Source organism: Prunus avium, chromosome 2 (genome assembly GCF_965620075.1).
Source record: "Prunus avium chromosome 2, drPruAviu1.hap1.1, whole genome shotgun sequence".
Classification (NCBI taxonomy): domain Eukaryota; kingdom Viridiplantae; phylum Streptophyta; class Magnoliopsida; order Rosales; family Rosaceae; genus Prunus; species Prunus avium.
Window position 1 is genome coordinate 1701569 of NC_142285.1, and position 20870 is coordinate 1722438.

The 20870-nt window shown below is 36.7% G+C and overlaps 4 protein-coding genes across 5 annotated transcripts; 2 read left to right on the plus strand and 2 right to left on the minus strand.

Moving 5' to 3' along the window:
* Window positions 1-5374: 5374 nt before the first annotated feature.
* On the minus strand, window positions 5375-12340 carry LOC110744326 (zinc finger (CCCH-type/C3HC4-type RING finger) family protein). 2 transcript variants are annotated; one of them, XM_088249203.1, is made up of 8 exons: window positions 12033-12340; window positions 11135-11222; window positions 10220-11028; window positions 9857-9926; window positions 7049-7137; window positions 6913-6973; window positions 6468-6548; window positions 5375-5864 (listed from the first exon to the last, which is right to left on the minus strand). In XM_088249203.1, exons 1-6 carry the CDS (start codon window positions 12041-12043, stop codon window positions 6937-6939), a joined length of 1104 nt encoding a protein of 367 aa, XP_088105329.1. In that variant the 5' UTR covers window positions 12044-12340; the 3' UTR covers window positions 5375-5864; window positions 6468-6548; window positions 6913-6936. The 2 variants fall into 2 exon arrangements, with proteins under 2 accessions (XP_088105329.1, XP_021799994.1); XM_021944302.2 differs by lacking the exons at window positions 5375-5864; window positions 6468-6548; window positions 6913-6973; window positions 7049-7137 and adding an exon at window positions 7750-8143.
* Window positions 12341-13667: 1327 nt separating this feature from the next.
* Window positions 13668-14945, plus strand: LOC110744331 (thylakoid lumenal protein (Mog1/PsbP/DUF1795-like photosystem II reaction center PsbP family protein)). The gene is made up of 2 exons (XM_021944309.2): window positions 13668-14108; window positions 14240-14945. Exons 1-2 carry the CDS (start codon window positions 13727-13729, stop codon window positions 14614-14616), a joined length of 759 nt encoding a protein of 252 aa, XP_021800001.1. The 5' UTR covers window positions 13668-13726; the 3' UTR covers window positions 14617-14945.
* Window positions 14946-15143: 198 nt separating this feature from the next.
* LOC110744329 (uncharacterized) lies at window positions 15144-16099 on the minus strand. Its single transcript, XM_021944307.2, has 2 exons — window positions 15802-16099; window positions 15144-15562 (listed from the first exon to the last, which is right to left on the minus strand). Exons 1-2 carry the CDS (start codon window positions 16076-16078, stop codon window positions 15333-15335), a joined length of 507 nt encoding a protein of 168 aa, XP_021799999.2. The 5' UTR covers window positions 16079-16099; the 3' UTR covers window positions 15144-15332.
* A 1342-nt stretch (window positions 16100-17441) lies between these two features.
* LOC110744330 (ADP/ATP translocase 1, mitochondrial) lies at window positions 17442-20870 on the plus strand. Its single transcript, XM_021944308.2, has 4 exons — window positions 17442-17600; window positions 18860-19356; window positions 19439-19810; window positions 20344-20870. Exons 2-4 carry the CDS (start codon window positions 18871-18873, stop codon window positions 20638-20640), a joined length of 1155 nt encoding a protein of 384 aa, XP_021800000.1. The 5' UTR covers window positions 17442-17600; window positions 18860-18870; the 3' UTR covers window positions 20641-20870.

A 20870-nucleotide genomic window follows, 5' to 3' on the forward strand; every position in this document is an offset into this window, starting at 1 on the left:
ATACCTTGCTTGGCTACGCTACAATGTTTGCTAAGAACCAAGATCAGGGTTGCACATGTTCCCCTACTAAATTTTAGGTTCAGATTCTGGTTCTTTTGAATATAATCAAGTTCCTAATTTCTTGCAAATGTTGGCTAAGAATCAAGACCAGAGTTCTCTTGGATCAGGATCTTATGGCTCAAATTATGAATCCTTTGTGGTCTAATTCCTGTCGGCAACAAAGAGGGGTTCTCTTTGATCCGTTATGATATTTCCTGTTTAATACTTGATAAAGCACAAATTTATGTTACGAAAGATGCACATCAGTCTATATGTCTATTTTGTTTAGATGGCAAGTTGTCAAAAATTACCTTTTTCAGTCTATGCTTACATTCTGAATCAGTTCTCTACTTCTATTTAAACATTCCCTCCAGCTTGTGTGATTGTGAGAAATTGAAATTCCTAAGGCTGCATTTTTTTTTTTTGGTCGAAAGGCAAATTCATTGAAAACCCACAAAAGGGCAAGGAACACAACCAAAGGGCCAAGCAAGGAGCACCCGCAAAAGACAAACGCAACAACACCAAAACAGGACCAGATCTAACTAAAACCCAGGCATAGGCATAGCATGAAGATCATGATCCCGCCGGAAACAAAATTAAGCTGGCAAAAAGCATTTGGATGAAAGTATTTGAGATGGAGATTGATTTGAGAAATAAAGGGTTGAGTAAAAAATTTCAAACACGAACAAACAAACATTTACACACAAATCAAACAACACAGTTTTACGTGGTTCACTAATAATTGAGCTACGTCCACGAGGTTGCTTGGGTTTTTCACTAATTGAATAAGAAGATTACAAGTACATTGCTCGACAAAATAAAACAAAAAATGAATTTAAAAACATGAAATCAGAACAGAGGAACGTTGCTCGACACTGCAACACAAGATACCACACTTGGGATAATGAAGCTCTCTCAACTGCTGAAGTGCCCCACAAGACTTGAGCACACTTCGAACCACTCTTCCGGCACTCTTGCAATTTTCCAGTACTCTTACAACGTCCCTGTTCCACAAAAGCTATTTTCAACTGAATAGAACTAGAACGAAGTTTATAATGCACGCAAACCAAACACAAGGATATAATATGTGAAACAAACACATGCACATCATATAGAATGGAACATTATCTATCTGTTTGTGTATATAACCAAGCCTAAATGTAGTAGCTCAAGGGTCGAGTCAATCTTATGATCAATACCCAGTTGCATTAACAGGGAACATACATTTGAATGATGGCTATTGGAGGACTGTTCTCTAGGCCACAACTTTTGAAATTTTTTCCATGCCTTCAAGTGGAGGTGGGGATGGGGTCGGCATCATTATGCGACAATGATCTGACCAATGTCATTATTTGACAATGACCTCTTGTAGATGTAACTGTGCGGGAATAACATCCAATCGATGTCCTGGGCTATTTGAAATTTGAATTTAAAATCCAATTTGAATAAATTGGCTTTATCTTCACATTCATAACTGGAGCAAATCTTGCATAATCTTGCATCATGCCTTCGCAAAATTTTGGGGCTTTTGAATACTCTGGAAGCTGATGCGTTCTTCACTGCAATAAGATTCCGAAACTTCAAATTTTTAAATTTTTTATTTTTTATTTTTTTGTGAATAACAGTCTGTTTTTCTTATTGTGATGTTCTTGTTTGTGAATTGAAAATGGATACAGTGTGAAAACAGAATAATTTCCAGGACTGTTCTCTGGGACATAAACTTTGAAAACTTTTTTGTGTCCACACACACATGGGGATGGGGACGGGGTCGTCATAGCTTCTGAGAAATTGTCGGTTGGTGTACCAAATATCTCATTGGCGTTCTATTCTTCATTGGTTTTTTTTTTTTTTTTTTGTCTTTTCTTGCGTTAGAATTCTTGTGAAAATTCATTGGGTTTGACATTCAGCACCAGAAGAAAGCCAGAAACTCTTTCATACAATGAGAGCAGCAAACCACCAACTTTTCATGATAAACAGTAGCAGGAAAACAAAAGAAATTGGATAATACAACTTTTTTGTTTTCAGGTTCGTGTTCCGCAGAAGCTACATTCAACTTGAAAAATGAAATTACGAAAAATAAATCATGATACAACTTTTTTGGTTAGATGCACAATCGTGCTTTCATGAATCTCTTACATCATTCATTGGCAGTAAGACTTGCAGAGAGATTTGGCTTAGTCTGCTAGAAACATCCAAAATGGGACAGATTCAATACAAGTGGCCAATGTAGAGCTGTTTATGCCACATTTTGGACATGGGCGAAAAATGGTCTATTTCTTAAAATACTATATTTTTATGGCCCTGGCCCAGGCCCAGCATTCTTTTTCTGTTCTTGAAAGCCGAAGGACCCTTTTTTTCTTAGAGGGCCATCAATATATAAAAGAAATTAATGAAAGCCCATAAAGACATAAAGCCCAAATTTTTGAGTCCCACTAAAGTTAAAAAGATCGGTAACCGTTACACATTGACTCACGTGAGGGACTGAAAGAGATTGTCACCATTAATGACGACATGACTATTCTTCGCGTCCAGCAAGGAAACAAGCTGTACAAAAGCCACCATTGCCAGAAAGAGCCGAATTGCTAACCAGACTTTCGAATACAAAGGATTCAAGCCAGGGGATTATCACAAAAGACCAGTGGTTTTTATCAGAAACATCCCATCATCCTGACTATAGACCAGTCCAGATCAACAAATCAGCAACTAACTCTGGACAGCATCCACATACCCTCTCTTCAGCCTTCATCATTGAAGCTCTCCTTACCTATAAATAAAGAGCCTCCGCCACAGAAGAAAAGGACTCTCTAAAAACTAGACGCAACGTCTCGAGAACACTTGAAAAACTCAAGATCTTTTCAAATCAGCTTACATAATTTCCAGATAACCAGTTAACAACTCCTGCATTCATCTTTTGTTGCTCTGCCATCATCATGGTATGGTTTTTTTTTTAATGATCAGTTTGAATTCATGTATCTATTTGACTTGATAGAGAAATCTCCAGTCATTTAATCGCTTTATATATATATATTATAAATTGTTCGGTAGATTAATTTAATTTCCCGCTTGCGCACTCTTAAATTTATCATTTGGATCCGAAAGGAAGGGTCTAGGCCCGAATAGGGCTATATTAGTCCGGAAATAGAAGGTTGATTGGGCCCAAATTGACTATTGGCCCAGTTTGAGGGCTGCTTGAATTCGAACTAGGTTTCTAAACTTAAACAGGGTATTTCTGACCACAATCTCGGTTTTCTCCCTTGCTTGATCAGGTATTGCTCGCACCTGTTAAGATGATATGCACGAATGAAAGAATATTGAAGTCCTCTTAGTTGAGGCATAGAAAAGAACTAATCCAGGCCTACCCCCTTGGACCACAATGGCTTGAGCAGAGGTCCAGAACAAAGCGCAAACACAACAAATCAACCATTACACCAGGTCTATTGGGCTGGTCTCATACCCAATAGTGGAACGCCTACAGGATTCCCAAATCAGGACGGAAGGAGTTGGAAGACGAGGCCCAACCCCAAGTTCGCTCGCTCCTGTCAACCTGATTCAACTTTCAATTTTGTTCAAAAGATTGAGAGAATCCCCTTCCATGAGCCAAGAAGATCCAATCGGGGCATTGGTGTTGATCCAGCAACCTCCTTACCCCTTGTAGAGCAATCCAATCCGCTCGGAATCACCGAAAGGAGCGTTCGCAGGAAAAAGGACCAACAAGAGCCTTGTCAAATTTGCTGGAAGAAGGGTCACGCTGCTTTGAACTGCTATGACAGAGATGATTTGAACAATGCTAAATTTGCTACAATAACAAGAACCACATTAAATTGAATGTATTTGAAATAACTAAATGTCATACATTTGAAATTGATTTAAAATGACTACATATGAGGAATCATTTGAAATCAATTTATTTTCTTCCTTTCTTTCTTGTCTAGATCTTGGCATACATGAATTACAATAATCCATACAAACAACTTTGCCTTATAATTTTATCTAAATTCATTGTTTTGAAGTTCCTCCATGTAGCCAAATTAAGTTGAGAATAAATATTCGAACACTCTGGTGGTAAACGAGATTGAGAATCAAAAGAATAAACAACACAAATCAATCACTATAGTTTTACGTGGTTTACTCATAATTGAGCTACGTCCACGAGGTTGTTTAGTTCTTTTTGTTCTGGCCCTTTTGGCCTCTATCTCACCAAAAAAAAAAAAAACAGAGAGGATATAATATGTGAAACAAAAAGCAGATGCACATCAAACAGAATGGAATATTAACTATCTGTTTGCGTATATAAACCTAAATGTAGTAGCTCAAGGGTCGAGTCGATTTTATGATCACAACCCAGGTGCATTAACAGGAAACGTACATTTGAATGATGGTTATTGGCTTTTCTTCACTCAAATCTGTTTCTTCTTTTCTCCACAGCATATGTATGAAAGTAATTAGAAACAAAAAAAAAAGGAAGTAAAATAAGAAATAAGAAACAAAATTGAAAGTAAACCAACGTTAGTATCATATGAGGTTCAATTCTCACAAGGGAACTTGAATTCTCCTCATGCATACTGTTCAAATAAAGTTCAATTCTCCTCATGCATACGGGTCAAGGGAACTTCAATTCTCACAAGGGACCTGAAAAGAAAGGGAAGAAGGGAGAGTTAGCTGGGAAATGATTTCTTTAGAAAAGAACTAAGAAACAGAGATGTACAAATCCGAAAAATCTTTCCTCTTTGTTTTTACTTTTCTGTATAAAAGAATATTCAATTTTCAATTAGTACAGAGTAGAACTTAATGTCACAGTCTGACATCTTCAATTCGAAGGTGACAAAGCACTACTTTCTCCACACAGACAGCCATCTCATGTTCAAAAAAATTACTACACTACTTGGGTGCTTACAGTTATCGGGTCAAGTTCTACTTTGATACCAGCAATTTTTGGGAACAAAGTAGTCCCTTAAACTGTGCATTCTGTTTGGAAAATGAGCACATGAGGAACACAAGCAACAGTTGAGACTTTTTAGATGCAAAAATCACCTCAAATGTGCCCTTGACATGCTCATTTCATCGAATCGCAGTCGACAAAATTAAAGCCATATTTGACGACTAAGATTGGATTGAATTATGGGATTGCATTGTATTAGATTGTATTGGATTGAAGAGGATTACACAAATTCAATGACATGTTTAATAGTACTACACATGATTAAAGGGCTGGATAAACTAAAATATGTTCTTACATAGTCTGGCAGCATAATCCAATCCAACTTAATCCCAAATTTTAAATAGGATTCATAATCCTACTACATTTTTGCCTAGGATTATATGGTTAGTAGATGACTGAAGAAGCAAAATTAATAAAACTGTGACTACATCATAGTAGAGCTTCACTCCAAACTGGACGAAAATCATTACAAAGGCTACACCATATTCTGAATCCAAAATGTGGTCGAAAAACCAATGAATATCTAAATATGACAATAACCCAGGCAACACCCTCTAAACAAAAACACGTCTTATTTTATTCAAAGCATCTATCACCTCCACCATTGATGATGAAAAAAACCCATTTGAATCCCACTATCCATTTTTATAATTTATATACAGTCCCCAACCAACCAGTTTGATATTGGCATGCTGTCCATACATCCTATCCTTTATTCAATTTCATTTTGACCCAATCTGTAGACACTTATTGAAGCCACAGGCAGGCACAAATATAATTGTCAAAATCCTCAACATATGCTCATCCACTCCATAATTACTTTTATTTTGAATTCTGTTACATGTATGCTTTCTCCAAAAACTGGATCACCATCAAGCAAGCAATTCTGCACGACACATCAGAGTATAAATTACACAAGCATACGTTAGTGACGAAAGAGATAAAAATTGCCAAAAAATGCATACACACCTAACAAGACTGTAAAAAAAATTGCAAGACCAGCCATTGTATTTTAAATTTTTCCTAAATTAACATGTGAAAGACAAATCCTTAGATTATTTCTTTTTTTAGTGACCCCCAACTGCACAATAAACTATCAAACCCGTATCCCGATTACATCCAGCACCAGAAGAAAGCCAGAAACTCTTTTATACAAGGCTTTTAAACACTATGGCCAACAGGTAATTTCTGGCACTATTTAAACAATGAGAGCAGCAGACCACCAACTTTTCATGTAAAGAAAGGCCATGTTATGAGTAAAACCAGAAGCAGGAACTAAGTGAGACTTGAAATCATGATAAAGTGCACAACAAAAGAAATTGGATAATACAACTTTTTAGTTTTCAGCCTCATGTTCCACAAAAGCTACAATCAACTTGAAAAATGAAATTACAAAAAGTAAATTCATAATTTCTATATCATTCAAGGGAAATAAACAGTGCTGGGAACTTTATCAAACAAAGAAAAACTCAAGGTACATGAACCACACCTTTCAAACCACTGGAGTATTCCACTTGCAATTGAAACACCAGCATGAGAGCTGCGCATATGTTCTTGATGTAAAAAAATCCTGCACATATAGGCAAGATTGAAGCAGACACATCATTTTTCAGTGATTCATATAGGCAAAATCATACAACACTGCCATTAATCAATATGATCATCAACTACTAAAGAAAAACATTCAGTTTGTCTAAGTTCACAGTCCCATTTACCACTGCAAGACAAATTACAGAACATTATGGTATCAAGGTGTGGTCATCATGCATAATGGCTACTACTTTACTGATAGGCCATCCCTGTTGTATACAAAACTTTGTATTTGTTATTTGACAACTTAACCTTCTGATTAGAGGTCTGCCATAAATGAACTATTACATTTATGGAAAGCAGTTGTAGTAAAGAATCAGAATCAAACCAGAGCAAAAACTTACATTGGAATGTTGAAACGGCGTTATTCACCTTATGTGTAGATCAGCAAGAAAGTCTGACAGCCTGAAAATGCCAAAAATTTAGTAAGAAAAGAAAATTAAATGATCGAAAAAAATAATCAGAAGGCACAAAGCAAACCTAATATTTGTAGCTATCACCGTCTGACCATCTTCATTTCCAAGATGGCGCAGTGCTACTTCCTCCAGACGGCCATCCCTGTATGCATGCTGCAATCAGACAACAGCCATGTTCAATGCATAATTATTGTAAGTAAACAGGACCTGCTCCAGAATAGAAAACAAAAATACACACAAATGAGACACGGATAAGAAATGTAAGAGCACAAGAGTGAACACCACATTTGAACAGACAACAGACCAGCTCAGGAAGTAAAAAGTAGATGCAAAACATACTTTGAGATGGAAATGTGCACATGACAGTAGAAGGAATATAATCTGAAAAGTACAGAAAATTCAGGAGGTTACCATACAAGAAAAAAAGTGTCATCAGTGACAGCCCAAGGCGACAACAAAGTGACTTCAAAAAGTACCTCAACTTAGAGAAACCTCAAATAAAAGCCGTGTCGCATATAAAACAAGAAGAGATTGCCATATACATCCAACAACCCAAACTTTATGGGCCAAACACAAAAATACGACAAAATGGTGATTGGTCAGAAAGATTGTACAACTGAAAAATTAAAGCACAAATGCAAATCATAGCCATATAACAGTTTCTTTCCTTTTCATTTTTATCAGTTAGACTGGATGCCTTTGAAAGTTATAAAATGGTTAGCATAAATATCACGTCACACCAATAAAAACTATTAGAGATTCAGAGAACATAACCCCATCACTGGAGAATAAATCTATATTTCATTCATAAATAGGAGTTGTCAAAATACAAACTACAATCAAAACACAGCAACTCCAAAACCCATAAGGAAATTTGAGAAGATACAACTGGCTAAATCTAGTAGCTCACGGGCCATAAATCTATCTCATCTTCACTCGAGTCACTTGTATCAAAACCCATGTGCATTAACAACTCCCTCTCCAATGGGTTTAAATCTTCATTTTCTAAATCTTCAAGTATATAATCATCCCATTCTTCTAAGTGCTCGAACATATGAAATATGACATCCATAGGCACAATATCATATCGCCGTGGAGGAGGCCTTCTTGGAGGTGGCCTGTGAAATTTCCATACATATGAGCCTGGCTTGACCGTATGCTGGAACACAAAAAATTCTACCCATTAAAGGTGTCACAAAGCTAATCCTCTCCGAGATGAAAGTAAAATGAAAACAAAAAACGGCACATGATTCTAAGGCCAACATTCAGGAGAAGCTAGTTTGATGCCTCTCCTCGAATATGACCAAATACAACTATAAAAGCAATAGAAGGTTTTAATTTCCATGACAGACTATGTCAATAACACAGGAGGGTGAGAGAGAGAGAGAGAGAGAGAGAGAAAGAGCATTACTTCTGTTTCCCCAAGTATCAATTATTAAAAGCACAGATTATTTTCAAAATCGCAAACAAGCATCAAATTGATATTCACTTAGTATATTGATGTAGACCTTAGCAATGACAAACTACATCAGTCAGTTTTTACAATTCATCAGTGTCAGTTACGTCAAGGATGGAAAACCTTTGCCAATAGGTATATCATAAAAAGCATGACCATAGTAAACCTCAAGAAGACCATACAAACGTCAAATGACCAATATTGAGTTGAGGTATTTGCAATGAAAAGGGAAAGAACAAGTTACATATTGAACCAGAGGAAAGAGGAAAGATCCAAGAATAAGACCCCAAATGTATAAGAGAAGCCTAAAAAATAAACAAACAGATATCATGATGCTCCTATTGCCCCAAAAGTATTTATACCAAATACTAGTATTACGTAGAAAGCAATGTGTTGTCCTATATAACCCCGTGTTATTAAACCGAGGCTTGGTTGATTTTGGTTATAAGGAATCTAGAGGGAGCCATCTGACTATAATTTTTATCATGCAGACACAATTGCAAGCCCTTGGAAGCCTGAAAAACATCTCAACAGGTTATTCAACAACTGGTAATGCATTGATTCTACATGTTATTAGAGTCCTAGACCGACCAGAAACAACAGGCACAAGGACAGAACATGTGCAAAGATTAAAGGGAAAAATGCGTACAAGAAATTAAAGTTCTTAAAGACCGAATACAACCACATCAGTAAATGCAGTTATATAAACTCTGGACTATATAATAATAAATACATTTTTTTCCTGCTCCAACTATGTTGCATGGGGATGGGCATAAATCAGACAAAATATTTAAACACAGATATTGCAAAGGCCTGAAAGACCAAAGCATCAAGTGTATATAAACAGCAGTATAACATATACCACATAAAAACTCAATACGCAACCCCTTATCCCCACCTACCACTCACTCATACAAGTGCAGGTACTTCAACACATGATTGGACTTGGTGACACGGAAATAATGTTTTCATCAAATGAACTAAGAGTAGTATTAGTTAAAGAAACGTGCTTCATCAATAAAATACAAATCACAATATATTGATCTCAATATCCTCAGGTAAATAACAAAAGGCCACCTAATTAGGCCACAAAGAAGGCATCCACCCGCAATCAATCACAACAAAAAATAATAATAAATAAAGCAAGTTTCAAAATAAGCAAATAAAATCAAAGGGGCCACACCAAAATCCATCACAAAGTATATCAAATGGCTCCACAAACACAAGGAATAAAAAGATAAGGGGAACAGAGTTTATGATTTTAGGTTTGGGGCTTAAGAGGCAAGTAGACTAGCCATCACATACTTGTCCAAGTCATCAGTAGATTCTTTACATGGTAAATTGCACTCAACATAACAGAAAAACCAATGTGAATGACAATTGCAGCAGCATAATTCACTGTAGCATTTCTATTACCTTATAAAAGCAACTAGTTCCAAATGGGCAGTTCCCATTTCCAAAATCGAAGTGCTTGCAATCAATTGACCTGCAAGATAAAAGAAATATAAGCACAAACAAAACAAAATATAATGAGAGAGAGAGAGAGAGATTCCACTGTTTCCCACTCTCGAGGCCTTTCCAACTTCAAATCAAAAGAGCAATACAAAGCTGTTATTTCTGTCCTCCAAATTCAGTATTTTATATATAAACAAAAGTTAAACTATAATATTTCCATTCTGAAAAAATAAATTGTGAAAAATATCCAAGGTACAACACAGTGCACTGCTAATTGAACCGCAGCTTTAAAAAGAACAAAAGGACAATTAAGCACAAAATTACCTGAGCCTTGACTTGTAGCTGTCAATAATTTCCTGTTTCTCTTCTTTTGTGTTATACCAAATGACACTTGGAATGACAAAGTATGACAGCTTCCGACATATTGGGCACGCTCTCAATGCACTATTGACATCCATACCAGAAGTTGGGGAACTACTACGCCAATTTCGAATACAAGATACGCAAAAAGGATGATCACATTCTGAGAGTATCCCAAACTTCCGCTCAGCAACTGTGGGCTTTGACAAAACACGTTCCAGGCAAACACTGCATTCTATTTCTTGACTGCGTTTCAAAGCCTCAAGTTGCTTCTGCTTTTCCTCACATGTCTTCATATGCTCCTCCCTTTCCATAGGTCTGTAAGGATGCAAGCAATGTTTTCCACAGCTGGGGCATATATCTCCATGAATATGAGGACATTTTTCTCCACGAGGACAATTACCCGCTGCAGCAAATGAACAAATAGCATGATCTTCTGGCCTAGTACTCCTAGTCGCCCCAGCACCATCATCATCATTGTCACCATTATCATCATAATCATCATCATCCAGGGAACCATTCCAGGCAGGCTTAGAGGGAGGTAAGAAAGGACTACTTGAAGCAGAGAGTTCCGAAAGAATTCCCGGGGCAAGAGCAACTCCACTTGATGAGGTTCTTGAAGGATGAGCCAGAGATAAAGAATCAACAGCCAGAGATTGCTGAGAAATTGTTGATGAAGACGAACCAGAAGACTGAGCCCGAGAAGCTTTAACATGTTCATATCTGCATCGACTACCAAATGCACAAGCGCCTTTCTGATAAAAGGTACATATCTGTCATGATGAACCAGAAAGCAAAAAGTTTAGAAGGTAATAATAACTGTTGATTGTTATTACTTAACACAAATGCAACTAAGGGTAAGTAGAATAAATAGTTTACATTATTTGGTGTTGCCTTCCAATCATGTGAAAACTCACAATGCTCCCCTTTCAAACAGGCTCCATGGGCAAAAAATTTGCAGAGAACCCTGAAGAAAATTGAAATGACAAAAGAACTAGTTCAATTACCGTCAACAAAGACCAACCAAATGAGCCATGGAATGCCTCTTGAAATGTGACAATAAAGAAGTTTGCTAAAACACTATTAAAGGATTTGATCAAATATTCATAATTTCACAGATATAATTTCACAAATGCATTCCTTTCCAATACCACCCCAACTCTTCAGATAAGTTCTAAAAAACCAAATGAAGAGCCACTTAAACTACAGAAAAATAAAAAATAAAAAACAATATGAACTAAAGGAGTTTTACAATCACTTTTCTTTACATATCTTTAAATAATTCAGATTTCAAAATCATATCACGACTCAAAATTACTCATTTATCCAATATTTTGCACAAATGGGATTATACAACCATTTCATTGATGTTAAACAGAATGGAAAGGTGTTATAAATTCACAAAAGCAGCAAATATAAAGACAGAAAATTTATTTTCACGTGGGAATTTCCACAATATTGATTCCCAAAGGACCTCTAACCAACATTACCCAACAAATTAATCAAAGGACAACAACTCCAATACCAGTACTGTTCAACATTTCAAATTTAATTTCTTTTTCCTATTTTCATCCTCGTCATTTCCTCCATTTTCTCAGCAACCAATTAATTTTTAAAAAATTTAAAACAAAATAAAAATTAGCAATTCCAAGAATCTTTTAGGAACAGAAAAATACCAAATTCAGCAAATTACATATGTAAAATCACATATCCAAAAATTAGAAGATTCAACAATATTCATTTTACGATCAATGGTCATCTTCAAAACAAAACTCACCTTTTGGACATGGCGATCAAGAAACCGAGGGATAAGCCAGAGCCTTTCCACAGGAACAAAAATTGGAAACCCTGAAAAGCTTGAGAATGATAAAGAAACAGAGGGAGCAATGAATCAACAAGTCTTAATTATTCATTCCGAGTCTCTGACAAAAGAGAGAGAGGAAAAAGTCTCTCTGCGAGTCTCAAAATTGTGAGTATCTAGGGTTTTTTTGGCGGTCGGTGTACGATATGAAATGGCCATTGGTTTTGGGATATAATTACGGGCATACCCCTATGCACAGAAGAGGATTGAGAATCGCGGACGAAACGGTAGGTTGTAAGAAATTATGGTATTGGTGGGTCGGGTGCGACCAAAATAAGAAATAACGGAGGGCCGAAACGCAAATATTAATAAATAATTATAAATTTTCTAAAAGAAAATAGACAGATTTTGTATGAAAAACAAGAAAGTTCTATATTGACATCCATGCGACTCGTATTCTCCATGGGTTCACGCTATAATTAAAGCAAAGGCATATAATTTCAAATTTTCATTTTAGATTAGATTTATTTAGAGTCATTTAGACTATTGTTTGTATAAAAAAATATATATTTTTAAAATTTTATGTGGATTATTAATTTTAGTCTCAAAAAAAAAAAATTACAATACAAACAATATTGAGAGAAAAGAGAACCAAATCTAAGACCTCTGATATAAAAGTAAAGACTATTAACCATTTGAACTAATAGAGCAAAGCAATGTTTAGAAGTTCCGACAAATAAATAAATAAATAAATACAACATTTTAAATAGATGTGGAGTAAAGACTATTAACTATTTGAACTAATAGAGCAAAGCAATGTTTAGAAGTTCCGACAAATAAATAAATAAATAAATACAACATTTTAAATAGATGTGGAGCCTATCAGTATATTTTAAAGATATTATACAATGTAGTACAATAATATGGTTTCCTAAGTATTTTTCTTGCGAACAATATACAAACTTATATTGTATTAACTTTCGGAGCATACACTTCATGTATAAAACTTTTCATTTAGTGGAAAAGTGCCTTGATTTGCAGACTATAAGTCTCAAGTTCAAATCCTTATGACATCTTAGTTGTGTGTGTGAGTTTAGACTATCGCTTATAAGTTGTACTAAAAAATAAAAATAAACCACTTTTCGGCCTTATTTAGTGGCTCAACCTAAATTAAATTGAAATTTAGCCCAAGTTAGTTTTTGTGAGTCTTATTCATCATAATAGGACTTATAATATGTTGAATTCTTGTCAATTTTAATAAGTTCAATTCCAACATTTATAAGTTCAACAAACAAATTGCACCGAACCATGACATTCGTCAAACTCAATTGAAATAGAGTACATAGCGAGCCACCAAACGAAGTCTTCTTATATAGGAGAATCTAGACATCTTCAAATATTATGAAGAAAAAAAACCCTCCAACACCAAGAATTAGTTCGTGAATAATAAACATTGATAAACATTTTAAAGAAATAGAGGGAGATAGTATGTTACACTGTCACTAACGCTGTTGTAGCCCATCCATCCTAAGGGGTCCCTCTTGCGGTTTGCATGATTGGTCAATGGCCAAATACCCCAACTTTTTCCCACCACATGGGATAAGGAAAATCTTAAATTAAAGATAAGAAAGACAAGGAAAGAACCACAACCCTCTATCCAATCCCATCCCATGGCTACCATGTTCTCCCCTTCCACCTTCTTCTCTGCAACCACCACCAACACCCCCAATACCACCATCACTTCTCCAAAACCACCTCAAACTCCACCACCATCCAAATCCCACCTCTCCATCCCACCCTCCAAACCACTCCTAACTACCTTAACCGCCACATTAACAGCCACCGCTGCCACCGCCGCCATCCTAACCGCCACTCCACCCTCATTAGCAGACTCCACAGCAGCAACAACTTACCAAGTCTACTACGGCACTGCCGCCAGCGCAGCCAACTATGGCGGCTACGGTGGCAACTCTAACAAGAAAGACTCCGCCGAGTATGTCTTTGACGTGCCAGATGGTTGGAAAGAGCGTTTGGTATCGAAAGTCGAAAAGGGTACATATATACATATATACGCTACTATATACATTTGTTGCGACACTTAATTATATATAAATGTTATGTTGTGAGACTGTGAATCTAAATCGAAGAAAAATGTGACTCGGTTACTATTTGTTGATGAACAGGTACGAATGGAACTGATAGCGAATTTTATAACCCGAAGAAGAAGTCAGAGAAAGAGTACTTGACGTTCCTTTCTGGGTTTAGGCAACTAGCACCAAAGGACTTGGTACTGAACAATTTGGCTCTGTCAGATGTGAACTTGCAGGACTTGCTAGCTAGCGCGGACAATGTGACGTCGGAGGAGAAGAAGGACGAGAAGGGACAAGTTTACTACGTGTATGAAATCGACGGCGTTGCTGCTCATAGTTTGATTTCAGTGACTTGTGCTCAGAACAAGCTCTATGCTCATTTTGTGAATGCGCCTACGCCTGAGTGGAACCGTGACCATGACATGTTGAAGCATGTTCATGAGTCTTTTAAAACTATTGGCTCCTTCTAGTTTGCGTTGATGCCTTCTTTTTCTTCTAACAATGTGGTTCTGCTGTGCACATTTGAAATACAATATAGATTTCAATTATGAAATAAAAAGACTTCTGATCCCACCTGTCCATGGGCTTTCTCATCTGCTTATACAATTTTACAAGTGCTGGAGTTGGGGGGAAAAGAGCCAAAGGAATTTGAAGTAAATCTTTTCAGATTTTATGTGGATGGGTGGTTGTTAGAATTTGGAAATAAGATTTGTAAATGTAAGTGCTATGAGTTATGTGGGGCTTACATATATAGGCTATAGCTTAGCTTCTGCATATATGAGAAGCTCCCTGTTAATCATTTTCGTCTACTTCAACCATTTTCGAACACCTCATGGCATTATACGTGTGTTCGAGGCTTCTATCATTTATGTATGATTTGATTTCTCGTACAACGCCCCTTATTTTGAATGACTTTCGTTTTCTAAAGTGTCCAAATTGAACTAGCAAAATGATGAACAATTGGCTGAATGCCAATGTAGTTTTGATGGACTTCAAGTTAACCAAAACAGAGGATTATTTCAAATTTCAATGGACTCTGCTCACATCCATCAAAGCAAAGTTGAATGCAAAAAGGAAATTACAAAAGCAGATTGATATAGGCATTTGTGAACCATATAACATACTCTAAATTAACAAGTGATGATACATTAATTATTTGAAGCAATTGAATTGTGGTTGTGGCTAACTAATACAAAGTGAAGCCATCATCATAGGAAACATGGCATCCCCTTTGACAAGGTGTGGCATTTTCATCATACTCTTGACAACAGCTCCATCTCTTCTTCCAATTCCCACTTCCAGTGTTTGGTCTCTTGCTCTTCTCATTCCATCGGTACACAATAACTCCAGACCTATCACTCCACTCTCCATCAATCCCTTGGTGTGGTGGGGCGATTGCAAATAATCCCTTCTCTCCTACACAATCCAAAACCAATTATCATTTTAATGCGCTTATTCAAAAACGAGTTTACTCTGAATCTCATTTATTTCTAACAAAAGTTGTGACACATTATTTAACGAACAAATTTATTGTTACTATTTATATCATTCAATCATAAGGAAAGATACTTTTAGTAGGCCTCACATGGTCCCAATGAGCATGTGGGGGCAGAAATCAAAAGGCGAAGCATCTGAATTTGTGATATGTATATTACCAGTGGTGTGGCCATGAAAGGAGCAAGCAGTAGGGGAATTGTCTTTGTCTGTGTAGAGGGTGTTGCACCTCAAGCACCGCTTCTTCGTTTGGGTTTGGGATGTGCTTGTTTTGCCGTCGCTAATATTTGAGCTCAGCTTGATCTTTGAGCTATTTGATGTCCTGCATAAGAAGCTTTGAGGAATACCCAGAGCCAGAGCCATGAAAAATGTTCTATTGTTGTGAGAGACAGAGAGAGCTGCTGAAATGAAATTGGGGTACCGGAAAGGGGGTGGCATGTTTCCTATGATGATGGCTTCGCTTCTGTGGTTGAACAATCTGGGTCAGCCCATTTTTATTGGCAGTGCTAAAAAGCCCAGTTTTTTTTTTTGTGTGGGTTTGCCCTCCACCCGTGAATCTAAGCACTACACCCAGCTTCAAAAAATAAAATCCAAACAGCCCAGTTTTAAAAACTCAAAATTGACTAATCATATCTTAAGTTATTAGATTATTGAAAATGTTTAGATGTTGCGAAAGAGATGAAACACTCAAACATAATTAAAGACGTTACTCTGTCACTCAAACATGATGTTGGGCAATTGCTCTTGTTTTTTCCCCCAAAGGACTGCACGAATAAATTTTTTAAGAAAGGTCTTAATTATGTAAAAATAAAAGTCTATAACTTTTTTTTTAAACAAAAGAAATTATAAGAAAGGACTTAATAGAGATGTGGGCTGATTGGGTTTTCTTTAATGGGCTTAAGCATATATGTAAACTTGTCTTGCACTCCAAGACTTAAAAGTCTTGTGCATCAAGTCGCATAGATAAAATCTTTGTATATATATTGAGTGGCTGATCAATGGAAGATGATCTCATTTTTCTTTCATCATTTCCTTCTCATGGTTCTTTCACATGGAGCATAGCCAAATCGTTCAACAGCTTTTGGAGAGGGAAAACCCCAAAGCCGCCCCAACCCCCTTCCTAACTGGCAATGGCTTCTTACGTTGTATACCATTCCACTCATTCTATTCAAGCTCTCCACCCCAAAGCTCTCCTTGCCCATGAGAGGAAAAAGCCAAAAAAATCCTTGATCAACTAATTTACCCACCAAACTCACCCTCATCTAATATCACTTTTTGAAACATACTCGATCTGTTGATATAAACTTTTTCCAATGCTCACCTCTTGAAAATACAACGTGTGCCAATTCATTTTATTTGCACATATAATCACTTGTTTGAATCACATCGTAAAATCCACCGATGACATTTGGAAAATTTTAACATAGTGATCATAGTGGTTGTTTTTCTTACCGACAGTAATTAGATAGTACAACGGTGAGCATGTGCCTAATATAAAGATGAAGATCAACGAGACTTGTAGCTCGAGTGGTAGAGAATTTCTCCCACACCCTTTTCTACACCCGAAAGGAAAAACGAAAAAGTTCAATATACTTTTTGGGTTTAGGGCACAAGCATATACGGTATCCAAACTATTCAATTTTTTGAGCCTAGCCCAACACATCTCCCAAGTTGGGCTAACCCATTACATAGTCGTCACGGCGCCGTCTACTTTGACATACAGTACACAACCTTTTCATGTGAAATACGAACCGTTAGATCAGAAAGTTAACGGCTGTGATTTCAGCCATTCAACACTTGTTCTCTTTGGAAAGGTCAGCGGTCAGCCAATAAAAAGGGTAGCTTCGCTGCTCCCAAAAACTCGTCTCCTCCACACAAAGTCTCTGTCTTTGAGCATTTCTGCGTAGAGCTCAAAGCTTAGACCCCGGCAGACATCAATCGCTTCTCATTTCCTCCAAAGGTATACGAAATTCAATGAAAATATCTGCTAGTTATTTTTAGATCTGAAACTTCTCTATATCTCCGTGAGAATATTTTTTTCTCTTTCAGATCTGTGTTCTTTTTCATTTTCGAAGGTAAATTATAGTATCGTTCCTATAGTTTCAAGATCTGATTTTTTTGTTTCTGTTTTTCTGCATTTGCAACCTGTTGTAGTGAAATCTGATATACTGGATTTGTATGCTTTTAATGTTTAATTTCTGTTCATCTGTCTCAGATCTGAGTTTTTAAGTGTCATTTCTGTGGTAGACTTGTTTTCATGTTCATTCTAGTTGCTTATTTGTTGATTACAGATCTGGATCCGTTAAGATCTGGTCTGTTTTGGTCATTTTCAAACTTTTTGTTTTTATATTTTTACTAAATTTCAAATTTATTTGGATTTCGGCACGAAGAGCGTGAGTGATAATATAGTGTTGCAATTATAAAATAATAATTTTATTCCGGGTTTTAACTCTTGATCCAATGATCTCAGATTTGTTCGCCATTTTTGATTGGGAATTTTTGGTGTTTTGAGCTTTACGCAACTAGTTTTTATAATTGCACAATTGCGCTTAAACTACCTTGTGTGTATGTGAATTCGATTTCCAATCAGTAAGTTGCTACCACGGTAACAAGGAAATGATTTGTTTTGATGCTAAATGCTATCACTCAAAGTAGTTAATTTGTTTAGTTGGATCCTTTGTCTACTGAAGTCATTTTTCGATGATATGGGTTTTTTTCGTGTATACTGTCAAATTGGATTGACATTCTTTGTACCCTGCATTACATATGTGATCTAGGTTAATAGATTGGATATTTGTAATTTTGTTACTGTTCAAAACCAAAAGTGGATTCCCATTCAGTTTATGTTATTTTTTTTAATGACATCATAATGTTGTCTGCATCTGTAACAGAAAAAAGTATGAAGATCATTAGACAGATTATAGAATATATGTATTTTATAAATACATATATGGTTTTAACTATCGTAACTCCTACCCTTTGAGATCATCCATTAATCAATCAAGGCTCGTCCTCTTTTGGTATCTGTCTCTATGAAAGAATGATTGATTTTATAGCTGTTAGTTTGGTTTGATTTGATGCTTTTATACAATATTTTATGGCAGTTAGTTTTTGAACGAATAGTGTTGTCTTTTATTGAAATTATATTTTACTTGGTTCAGGAAGGTTTATTATTTTCCTTTCTCTGGGTTTAAAATTGTTTTGTGCACATTCTTGTAGGATAAGTCACAATGGTTGATCAGGTTCAACACCCTTCTGTTGTTCAGAAGGTAGCTGGCCAGCTCCTTCAGCAATCTATTCAGGGATACGATAGTGGCTTCCAAAGGCCGGGGATGTACCAAAGGCGTGCATATGGAAACTACTCTAATGCTGCATTGCAGTATCCCTTTATGCCAGCATGCAGAGCTACCACTGATCTATCTTTGGTTCCATCAACTGCATCCCCAATCTTTGTCCAAGCCCCTGCAGAGAAAGGCCACTTTCTTATTGATTTTCTTATGGGTGGAGTCTCTGCTGCTGTATCTAAAACTGCTGCTGCTCCAATTGAGCGTGTCAAACTTTTGATTCAGAACCAGGATGAAATGATCAAAACTGGTCGGTTGTCTGAACCCTACAAGGGCATTGGTGAGTGCTTTAGCAGGACAATCAAGGAAGAGGGGTTTGGTTCATTGTGGAGAGGGAACACTGCCAATGTCATCCGTTACTTCCCTACACAGGTTCGCTCACAATGTTATTTTCTGGATTTTTTTTTTATTCATATCAACATTTGCTAAAATTTCTTCTTGGAATTTATTACAGGCCTTGAACTTTGCCTTCAAGGATTACTTTAAGAGGCTATTCAACTTCAAGAAAGACAGGGATGGTTACTGGAAATGGTTCGCTGGTAACTTGGCTTCAGGAGGTGCTGCTGGTGCTTCTTCTCTTCTCTTTGTGTACTCGTTGGATTATGCCCGTACCCGTTTGGCTAATGATGCCAAAGCTGCAAAGAAGGGAGGAGAAAGACAATTCAATGGTCTTGTTGATGTCTACAAGAAGACATTAAAATCTGATGGCCTTGCTGGTCTTTACCGTGGATTCAACATATCTTGTGTTGGTATTATTGTGTACCGTGGTCTCTACTTTGGATTGTATGATTCATTGAAGCCTGTGGTCCTGACTGGAGGTTTGCAGGTTAGTGGACTACTCTGATTCATAACCTCTTGGTTCATGGTTATATGGTCTTATAGTAGGGTTGCATTTACCAACGTGGCTTGTTGCATGAATTATGATATTTTTCGTTGCTTTCTGCGTAATTATCATATATTTTGTCTGCATACTTATGGCACAATTTTTCTTATATTAGTCATTATTTTACTTTCTCAAAATTATAAGTCTTTTGGCATATTGCTGTATGATTTGTCAATTGTTCTGCTTGTTATTTTTGGCTTCCCCTTGTTTTACTTAGTGTCAGTTGTGAAGCATTAGAAATAGTCCTATAAAGCATTTATTGTTTTGTTGTTTCTTAAAGGATCATATGTCACAATGGTGCAATTTGTTGACCTTAGCCCTTGTCTATTTTCAATTAATTGAGTCAAGGATAAGTTGTGTTTCCCTATTATTGTTTGGATTGGCTTTATTGACCTTATGAACTGCAATATGCATGTAAAACCTTTTGCTTTCAACTTTTTGACGTTTTGCTTTTTTGTTTGTTTTAAAAACTACAGGATAGTTTCTTCGCCAGCTTTGCCCTTGGTTGGCTCATCACCAATGGTGCTGGTCTTGCTTCCTACCCAATTGACACTGTTCGCAGAAGAATGATGATGACCTCCGGTGAAGCTGTCAAGTACAAGAGCTCCCTGGATGCCTTCAAGCAGATCCTGAAGAATGAGGGTGCCAAGTCTCTCTTTAAGGGTGCTGGTGCCAACATCCTCCGTGCCATTGCTGGTGCTGGTGTCCTTTCTGGTTATGATAAGCTACAGCTGGTTGTGTTCGGGAAGAAGTATGGATCTGGTGGTGCCTAAGAATGTAGTTCCTCCCAAGCCAGATAGCATTATTAGATGGTGATGAAAATCTTTTTGAGTTTGAAGAACTTGTTTCGGCAAAATTTTCCTTAAAATAATTCAGTTATAGGGGAGTTAATCCCAAACCGATTTTTACAATGGAATTGAGTTTTGTTCCCATAAAACCAGATTATTGAGTGGTGGAAAATGCCACTTATTTTGGGAGTTTCATTCATATGATTTGCAGGTTA